A 10,071-nucleotide genomic window follows, 5' to 3' on the forward strand; every position below is an offset into this window, starting at 1 on the left:
CCATAGAGAGCAAAAGAGGGCAGTGAAGATAAAATCCAGCTTCCTGGCAACTAGGACTTCAACAACAATAACAAAAAAAAAATTTTTCACCATGCTGACATGTCTGATTACCTCTCGTGGAAACCTGAAAATCTGTGTCATGCTGACAGCAGAACAAATATTTGATGTTCTTTTGTGTTGCTATTCAGTTTTTTCTTAAGCTTCTGGCTTTTTTGTTAGATAATCTTTCCACTTTCCACTGTGGCCATACCAGCCTGTCATGCACGATCCCGTTAGATCTCGGAAGCTAAGCACGTCTGGGCCTGGTTAGTAGTTGGATGGGAGACCACTGAGAATTCCAGTGCCACAGTGGGGTGGCAGTCACCCCAGTGGTATCTGTCATTGTGTCCTTGGGCAAGGCACTTCACCTACATTGCCTGGTATGAATGTAGTGTGTGAGTGAGTGTTGGTGGTGGTCGGAGGGGCCCGATGGCACACTATGGCAGCCTCGCTTCCGTCAGTCTGCCCCAGGGCAGCTGTGGCTACAATAGTAGTTTACCACCACTAAGTGGGGAGGGAAAGAATAATGCCTTAATTCTGTAAAGCGACTTTGAGTGTCTATGATAAAGCGCTATATAAAACTGATGCATTATTATTATTATTACTTAATTTGGTACAAAACATTCAGAAATCTAGGGTGAGGTACAGTGTAAGAAATGTTATCAATCAAACCCAAGATTGATTGGGTCAGAAGACCTCAACTGTGGTGATCACAAGGCAAATTCTTTTCATTTTTGTGTTCAACAATACACGCATGGTTTGGTAAGTATTAATACCGTAATAAATTGCTCTTTAGAATGCTTCAAAAACATGAAACATTGTGAACTGTGACCGGAAACCACACACACAGTCACAACCCTCTTGTGGCATGGTGGTAAAGTTGCAGAGCTATGTGTTCCTCCACGTAAGAACTCTTGTTGGTCACCTCTGCGTCACGTTGATGCCGTTCCTATGCTACAGATGCAGTAGTATGATTCAGGCTTAAAGTTGACAATCCGTTGTTTCTGAAAAATCTATGTTAATGTGTGATTCTTTTGAAATGCAAAAAAATACCTAACTCGTCTTTTACTATGTCTACTGCCGGGTGGTCATACATATACATTAATTATTATAAGTCCCTCCTTCGTCATATAGACCCCAATACAAATGGAAAGATGTTTTTGAAATTGTCAATCAAAGTAAATGCGGAACTGTGGACAAAAGCAAGGCCGCCCGTCGCAACAGAAAACAGGTAAATATGATTTTGGCTCTTACCTAACCCATAGACCTATATCAATGCCACCTGATGCAACCTTGTTATGTTCCGTGATGCATGTGCAGAAAAGTAGAGGCGTGGCTTCTGGTAGAATGGGAGAGGCAGTGGGAGGAAGTGAAGCTGTTTAGGGCGGGACATCAAGACTTTCTCAGAAACTCCCGATAGCAGCTTTAAGTCTAAATCTTTGTGCTATGACGAGGTTAGAGGGGGTTATTTTTGTGTTTGTAATATATAATGTAATATAATACATTTTGTTTTGACTCGTATACTTTTCTTAGTATAGTTCTTTTTTTAAAAAAAAAGGTTGGTTATTTTATTTCAGAAAAAACAGTAGGTTGTGTAGTATACCTACTAAACCAATGGTTGTAACTTCAAATCCGGTGACCTTTAATGTGTGAATATTTGCTCAGTTAATGTCTTGTCATACTCGTACCATTCTATTTCTGTGCTGATATTTCAGGATTATTGTTTTATTTTTTTTTTCAATTGTAAATACTGTATTATAATGTAATAGACACACTTTTGTTTGTCATTTCCTTTTCTACTCACTTCGCACCCAAGAATCTAAGCCCTTGCAGCTGTTCATTTGTGTATTGAGTATTTACTTTTTGTATTCCAACATCTGTTTCACCCTCTCTTGGACATAATCTCTTTCATATGGTGCAGAACAACTATAGAGCAACAACTACACCCCAACCAACATACAGTTATTTATCTGTGGCTCTTAATGTGGCCCAGACAGCTTCTTAATCACCACTGCTTTGGAGTTTGGATTACTTTATTTGGTTGTGACATGAGATTTTCATGTGTTGTTGAGCTCCATCTCCAGTTGTTATCATGCAGGACACTTCTTGTGAATGGCATGGAGGATGCTACACACCAGCCATCCAAACTCCCCGAAGTTGATCTCTCCGTTGCTGTCACAATCAAATTCCTCAAAAATTTGATCAACTTTGCCTTCGTCTTCGGTCCCCTGTTGTGAAAAATAAAATCATTAGGGAACAAACAGGCCTTTCTTTTATTTTATTTTATAAATCAAAGCTCCGATTGTGAATACATTGAAAGGCATCATTGACCAGTTTGATTTAAATATGCTTTTGGTTTCTTTCATTCTTTTAAGACAATTTATCCAGAGTGTTGTTTTTTTCTAGCACTTTTTTATATTGGTAGGAAGTAATCATATGGTTCTCTCCTTTCATTTAAAGAAAAGGGAAATTTCAAATGAATACATTCTGTTAGTTGCTTGACAAAGATTTAGTGTGATGGTTGACTATGCCTATTTTAGTCAACACACACAAAAGTTTGACAAACAATATACAGGAACACATTCATTACAAAACGTTCACCTATGTATAAATACACAGCTAAACTATCACAACTGTCAAGGAAATTATTTTCCTACTTTTATGATAAATGTTTGGTAAGTGTTGTAAATTCATTCCTGGACAGAAAGTTTAAAGAACTCCGAGTCAGACATTGTAATCTAGCTTATCAAAGAGTAGTACCTCAAATCGTTCAGACAGCTGTTCCTGCATCAGTTGCTTTGCCTCTGTTTTTGTCAGGGTTCCCGTCTGCTCATCTTTAGCCGCGTACTCATCATAGACCTTCATCACGGTCTCTAGTGCTGTCATAAGTTCAGACATTGTTGTGACTTGGCAGAGGTTGGACTGGAGCAGGAAAGTAGAAGAGCTGCACGTGTTGATGTGGCTGTAAGTGCTCAGAAAATAGATGGAGAATGGAACAGGATGATCATTTATAGCTTATGAATATTGGGTTTGGAGCCAAAGATTTAGTCAAGCTTCTACAGTTGAGGTGATGTTGCCTGGAGTGTTTCAGATAGATGTTTGCTCAGACTTTGTCAACACTCATGTAAAGCTACAAACTCCTTTAGTGGTTTATTTTTCATTTTATTAAAACTGGGATGGATTAGGTAGTAAAACCCTCTTCAAAATGAAATTGACAGTGATATTGGCTCAGACTGGAGGGACTCAAACCCAGGACCACAGAATCAGAGTTTGTAATCATTTAACCCAACAAGGTTCAACCCAAAGGAGGTCAGGCAATCAAGCGCAGAGCTAAATAGACTAGAATAACGAGTGAAATAGGCGGAAGCTTGGGAAACAGGTCAAGCAAATGAGGCAGGCTGCATGTACAGTGGGTGAAGCAGCCTGAAACGAGTGAAAAGTTAGGAAACAGGAAATGTCAAACCAATACCGGAACAAAACCAAACCATGAACATAGTGTAGTAGGGATACGTTTGAAACCTAATACATCATGTCAGATTTTTCTATAGAAGTTTTTTATATTTTATGTTTACATTCTCCCATTGTATAAATCACAAATTTACATGATTGTATTTGCTACGTGTTATGAAAACAAAAAAGATATTGTTATAGAAATTAAAACTGTATAAACAAAGTAAAGCATTAGTCTCAGTTGATATTTTTAGAGTCTTAAATTTGGTGAAGTAAATCATTTTTCCCTGTTCAGCAGGGTACACACATAAAGATCATATTACTTTTTTGTCCGATTTCCCCATTCTCAACCAAGAAAGCCAAACACCAGATTATCTTTATTATCCTTATATCATCCTATCAGACTATCTTGTGGTCTGAGTTCGTTAAGAGGGAATTTTTCCTGCTAATCGACTCTGAAAAGGGTCGAGGCAGACAATCGTAAATATCAAACTTGTTCAATATTCATGATCAAAACTAGTCGACGACTCCCGACTCATGACCCAGTGATTTGTGATGTGGAACGGAATGCAGCCATTTAATTAAGGAGTGATCTGCTGCGTTCAAGGCAACTCGGAACTCACCATTTCGAAGTTGAAAGTTCCAATCTCCAAACTCAACCGAGTTTAGCGGCGACACGTCGAAATATCTCAAACATGGCTAACCGCTATCTTCTCACTTAACCAAGTAGCTGCTCTGACTTCAGGTGGTCGCCCAAGTCACTTTTTCAAGTAGGAGTACAAAATATCCTGAGTTCCGAGTTGGTTTGTGGCAGCATTAGATCACGTTGTTAGATCTTGCTCGATAATGCAAGAATTGTGGCTTGAAGGATGACACACACACACACACACACACACACAATATGATCAAAGGTTTTCAATGTCTGATTTCTCATCTTCATGTATGAGGTCTGTAACAGATAAAACATGTCTTCAGATTTTGAAAATCCTAATATATATAGTAGTATATAGTATACCGTTGTGGTTCTGTCTATTATAGCAAAGACAACGGTACAGATTCCCTGGAGTTAGTGCTGAGACGAGTGCCTTCACATGGTGATATTCTCATTGTCTGTTTTTTATTGAGGATAAAGAATTTTAGTTTAATGTCAGCTTGGCCCTTCAATGTAAGAGCACTGACTCTAAGGTTCTGACTACTCTCAGAAACAGCATTTATCATGTCTGTAACTAAGAATTTAGAAGTTAAGGAGACAAGATGGACACATACAAAGTGATTCAAGATACTCCACCTAGATAACAGTAGCTGGATTTTAACTAAGGGACTGTTAACCAGGTGCAACTATGCAGTATGCAAAAACACACAGCCAACATAGTAGCTGGGTAAGTAAAACACGTAACGTAATAATAGTGATGTGATGTCTAAAGATTTTCAGTCATCCAGGTCATGTTGATTCTGGTCTATTTGGTGAAGCAACCAGACTTGAAGTTTTTCCTAAAGACGTTTCACCTCTCATTCAAGAGGCTTCTTCAGTTCTTAATATGACTGGGAATCTGGGATTAAAACTATGGAGTTTATTTGCCATAATTAACCTATTGTGTGTCTTATTAGACACACATTTGGTGCCTTAAGACTTTATTGAGAGTGATAGACCAGTGTTATGTAGACAACATGTCTTGGTAATACCAAGAACAAGTATCATTAAAGCAGAATAAGAGGTTATTACTCAGGCAATCTACACCATGACAAATTCTTTGTGGTTCATATGTTGAGGATAAACCTACTTGTGGCAAACATCAGTAGATCACAAAAGTGACCTTGTTTGGGGCGCACAGTGGAGTAGTGGTTAGAACATCACAGCAAGAAGGTCATGGGTACTCCAGCTTCCTCCCACAATTCAAAAATATGACTGGTCGATTGATTGGAGTATCCAGATTGCCCATAGGAATGAGTAATTCTCTGTGTGTGTGTTGCCCTGCAATGGACTGGCACCCTGTCCAGGGTGTACCCTCACCTAGCGCCCAATGACAGCTGGGATAGGCACCAGCAGACACCCGCAACCCTAAAAAAAAGGAATAAGTGGGTCGGAAAATTGATGGATAGATAGTCTTGTTTGATGTATCACATGACCTATATCAGATGGAAGCTTATAAGACAAGGCCAGCACCAAGGGTTAAGGCAGCAGAGGAAGTAGTGTGTTTGAGGCGGGCAGTTGATGACTAGGATTGCATCACTGAGATGAGATGAAGTGAGGGTATGGTATTTAAAGAGGTATACCACAGCTAAGTAATGCTTGGGGAACGAGTAAGGGGGAACAAGGACCACGGAAGCATTTTGGCCCTGAGAATGGAGAAGCATCACAAAGATACAGAGACACCCAATGTTATTGTAGAAAAGCATTGTGAAGAAAAATAAAAACACAGTTTGTTCAAAACACTAAAAACATTTTTATATTACAATTTGTTTTTGTATGATAAATTGTCTAGTACTTAGCTTTTTCTCAAAGTAACTTTGAGATGGCTTGTCGAGTTGTATGAAAAATGCTTTACTACAATACATTTTGCATTTCCTCTCTAGTATACAAGTTATCAAAGGTTGGCAGAATACCAACTTGGACATAGAGGAAAATGTCTTATATCGTCTGACACTTTTAAGAAATCTTTCTTGTTTAACAAGAAAATACATTTGAAGTTGAAGGAACTTGTTTAGTTTAAAAAACAATGTGACACAGACATGTGAATGTTGGCTTTAAGGAAGATTTTAAACAAATGGAAACATCAGAACTCGACAAATTTGTATTACTTTTGGAGATGCCTTCAAGGGCTCTCAACTGAATCATAATAAATTATTGGGGAAGTCGGCTACTTGGGGAGTGCCGAGACAATTTAGTTGACTTAAGACCTATTCGCACAGGATTAGTTTTCACTAGGGACCACATGTGCTGTAATAAATTAATGACCCCCCAACTTCTGCTTTTTATGTGGCACATTCGCACGGGATAACCAACGCCTGAGATGCTGCTGAAATTTACGGACATCTGAAAACGTGATACAGTGTGAGTTGATGTTAAAACAACTTTGCAGGCTTTTGACCACAGCTAGGTGCTGTTACTGCTAACACTATAGCCAGTTGTATTAAATAGAAGGCTACAAATAGTAAAAAAAAAAGAAAAAAAAAAAAAGATTCTTACCACACAGTGCAAAGCAGGACGTAATCTACCATTTGCTTCTGATATTGCTTCTTCTTTTTTGTTGCCGTACGTTACGGGCTGATAAGGTTTTCCTGGCCCAGTACCCAAAAGTTTTTCTAAACACTCCAATGCAGCCTCCATTTTTTGCCAAAAGTAAATAAACATGCGTCCCGGTGTCACGGTCTGTGTTTGCCTTGTACTGAGATTGATTATGAGCTTATACGCACATGCGCACTACTGGAAAATGAATTTGCTAAAAAAAAATAATTATCCAGTTTTGTTTATTTTTGTTTTCAAAGTGAATGGACACGTGTTTTATTAGTTTATTGGATTAGGTTAGGGCTAGGGTTGCATGCGCATATATGCTCGTAATCGATCTCAGTACGAGGTGAACTCAGACCGTGACACCAGAAACAAAACAACGTGCAATCACCCATCAGATCCCGCCCAATTCTGTCCAAATCACATAGATGCCTATTCGCATTGGATTAGTATTACCACAGGACCTCAGAGTTCAGCAAAATATAGTAGGCAATTTGCGGGGGAATTTTTACTTTACAAATTACTGACATGGCCGATTCGCACGGGATTAACATCACAGACATTCTCCGCAATTATTACAAATCGTATGTGGTACCAAGGTAAAACTAATCCCGTGCGAATAGGGCTTAATATACATATCAGTGTTAAAATAACCTGCCACAAGATGAAAAGGAATTAAACAATGGGTTAATGTATGCAGATGATCTGAGCTTCTGTTGGTTCCAGTGTGTGTGATTAAGCAACTCCTGGAGGCTTGTTTTCAATGTGGTTTTAGTTCATTTGAGTTTCACAGCTTAAAGCTAAACCCAACTGACACACCCATGTGTGTTTTTCATGCGCAGACCTGTAACCTTTACAATAAGATAATTAAAAAAAGAATGACGATTTGATCAAGCTCTCTATTGCTTTAGTTTCTTTATATCCTACTGTACACAAGGGTTTCAAGGAATGCTGCTTCACTTGCTTGGGGGAAGTTGGGTGGAACTACCACGACCGCGCCTCCCTCTTTACAAACCTGTTTGTGCCTGGAATTTTGTGTCTTAAAAAGCCAACCTTATGCATGTAGGTTTTAAATTGGCACAGAACTACATGTGAAAAAAACATTATGTTCTTTATCCACAAGTTAAAGTATTTGAGGGGTTCCTTTGATTTTAAGTAACTATATTACCTTCACTGTACAGTGTGTCATTGCATTATTTTTATGGAAATTAATTCTCACGTCGTGGGTTTGTGTTTTTTGTTTTTTACTATGAACCAAATTCACATCATGATGGAACAGGTGCTGAGATGTGTTCCATCACATGAAGATGTTCTCACTGTTTCCCATTTATCAAGGAAAAAGGCAACAAAAGTATAACTAAATGTAATCTGCGTCTTGGTTTAGCGGAGATCCGCTGCCAGAAATATTCTTTCTAATCTGTGGAAGTACGACAAAACGACATGTTAAAGGAGACCCGCTGGACATATAGAAAGTGATTCAAGATGCTCTACCCAGGCAATGGAGGCTGGATTTTTACTGAAAGTCTGTTAACCAGGGACAGTGAAGTTAACTAGCATGATAGCAAATGAAACATAAAACATGTAACATACTAATAGTAATGAAGTGATATGGAGGAAGGTTCTCAGTCATCCAGATCATGTTGATTCTGGTATTCTAGTTGAGGCAACTCAAGGATTTACTGTTCTTTGTTGTCATTTTAACTTACAATCATTAAATAAGGATTATAAAGCAGGAGTTAGAACATTTGAAAGATTTAGTAAAGTAACTCAGACGTTACTTCTCAAAGTATTGCATTATCTTTTTATTTTAAGCATCGTTTGTGAATCAACTAGTAGCAATTACGAGTTATTAATTTTCAGTAACTAGCACAACACTGCTTTGGTGTTTGGATTATTTTATTTGGTTGCTGAAAAGAAACAGTGTGTTGTTGAGCTCCATCCCAGGCTGTGATTGTCCAGCTCACTTCTTGTGAATGGCATGGAGGATGCTGAACACCAGCCTCCCAAACTCTGCAAAGTTGACCTCGTCATCTTCATTTTCATCCAGGTCCTTAAAAATTAGTTCCGGGTCAGCCTGTATTGACAAACAAAATCAGGAAAAAAAAGCATCACTGTGAGACATATGTTGACATAGGGTCGAGAGTACATTTCCTTTATCTAGTGATGTTTCCTTCAATATCAAACTGTTGTCATTGAGTTGTTGAATTGAAATACAATCAAATGAATTTAGATTTAGTCTTTTAACATTTTGTCTACAGCTATTTGTTTCTCAGTAACCATATGGTCTTTTCCTATAATAAACAAGCAGGGGCAAATTTTGTCAGTTGCTCAATGAAGAAGTAGTGTTGACTCAGATGTTGGTTGGCATTCTAAAAAACACACATATGATGAACACATATGATGAACAATAAACATACAGATCAAGAACGCGTTCATTACTAAAATGTTCACTCACTGTATGTATAAATAGATACACAAACTATTGTACCAGTGTTGAACGTTAAATTCTTAGTTTTAATGTAAATGTCAAATATGTCCAATTGTTGTAAAAAGGTTGGAAGAACTGCGATCAAGTTTGGTTCAGCCCATTAAAGAGTAGTACCTCAAATCGTTCACCCAGCTGATCCTGTATCAGTTGCTTTGCCTCGTCTTTAGTCAGGGTGCTCGTCTTTTCATCTTTAGCCGCGTACTCATCATAGATCTTCATCACGGTCTCTAGTGCTGTCATAAGTTCAGACATTGTTGTGACTTGGCAGAGGTTGGACTGGAGCAGGAAAGTAGAAGAGCTGCACGTGTTGATGTGGCTGTAAGTGCTCAGAAAATAGATGGAGAATGGAACAGGATGATCATTTATAGCTTATGAATATTGGGTTCGGAGCCAAAGATTTAGTCAAGCTTCTACGGTTGAGGTGATGTTGCCTGAAGTGTTTAAGATATATGTTTGCTCAGACTTTGTCACACACTTTGAAGCCTGTAACTGTAGCTTCAATATATTGTGTTACCTTTCTTCACACATTTTTTTATCTGTTACTTACCCAATAAATGTCTAAAGCGCAAACCTTTGCAAGAATTTGGCAGTTATACAGCATCAATGATCACTGACACTTAATAGGCTTAAAATAAATGTTTATTCCTAAAAATAACGATACAGTAGGTCCAAATGTATGGGCACTCCCAAACAGCTGACATTACGCTGTCATTATTATGACATGGCACCTGTCATTAGCATGAATAAGGTGTCACGCTGTCATGTGTCATTCGTTACCCTAACCCCTAACCCTAACCCTGCCTAACTAGATCCACTAGATCCATCCACCTATCCCAAACAATGTCAATATACATAGCTCCAAAGG

The 10,071-nt window shown here is 38.4% G+C and overlaps 2 protein-coding genes and 1 pseudogene across 2 annotated transcripts; 1 reads left to right on the forward strand and 2 right to left on the reverse strand.

Moving 5' to 3' along the window:
- Positions 1 to 236: 236 nt before the first annotated feature.
- On the forward strand, positions 237 to 352 carry LOC114480894 (uncharacterized; annotated as a pseudogene).
- Positions 353 to 2,054: 1,702 nt separating this feature from the next.
- LOC114480660 (protein MRP-126-like) lies at positions 2,055 to 3,031 on the reverse strand. Its single transcript, XM_028475009.1, has 2 exons — positions 2,800 to 3,031; positions 2,055 to 2,267 (listed from the first exon to the last, which is right to left on the reverse strand). The coding sequence occupies exons 1-2, from the start codon at positions 2,935 to 2,937 to the stop codon at positions 2,130 to 2,132; spliced, it is 276 nt and encodes a 91-aa protein (XP_028330810.1). The 5' UTR covers positions 2,938 to 3,031; the 3' UTR covers positions 2,055 to 2,129.
- Positions 3,032 to 8,596: 5,565 nt separating this feature from the next.
- LOC114480697 (protein S100-A1-like) lies at positions 8,597 to 9,548 on the reverse strand. Its single transcript, XM_028475080.1, has 2 exons — positions 9,321 to 9,548; positions 8,597 to 8,792 (listed from the first exon to the last, which is right to left on the reverse strand). Exons 1-2 carry the CDS (start codon positions 9,456 to 9,458, stop codon positions 8,679 to 8,681), a joined length of 252 nt encoding a protein of 83 aa, XP_028330881.1. The 5' UTR covers positions 9,459 to 9,548; the 3' UTR covers positions 8,597 to 8,678.
- Positions 9,549 to 10,071: the final 523 nt, after the last annotated feature.

The sequence above is a fragment of the Gouania willdenowi genome, chromosome 18 (assembly GCF_900634775.1).
Source record: "Gouania willdenowi chromosome 18, fGouWil2.1, whole genome shotgun sequence".
Lineage (NCBI taxonomy): Eukaryota > Metazoa > Chordata > Actinopteri > Blenniiformes > Gobiesocidae > Gouania > Gouania willdenowi.

Excerpts from the sequence above, each read along its gene's own strand:
- LOC114480660 (XM_028475009.1), bottom strand. The coding sequence starts at position 2,937 with ATGTCTGAACTTATGACAGCACTAGAGACCGTGATGAAGGTCTATGAT. Across the intron at positions 2,268-2,799 it reads AGCTGTCTGAACGATTTGAG|GGGACCGAAGACGAAGGCAA; the intron begins GTACTACTCTTT and ends TTTTCACAACAG.
- LOC114480697 (XM_028475080.1), bottom strand. The coding sequence starts at position 9,458 with ATGTCTGAACTTATGACAGCACTAGAGACCGTGATGAAGATCTATGAT. Across the intron at positions 8,793-9,320 it reads AGCTGGGTGAACGATTTGAG|GCTGACCCGGAACTAATTTT; the intron begins GTACTACTCTTT and ends TTGTCAATACAG.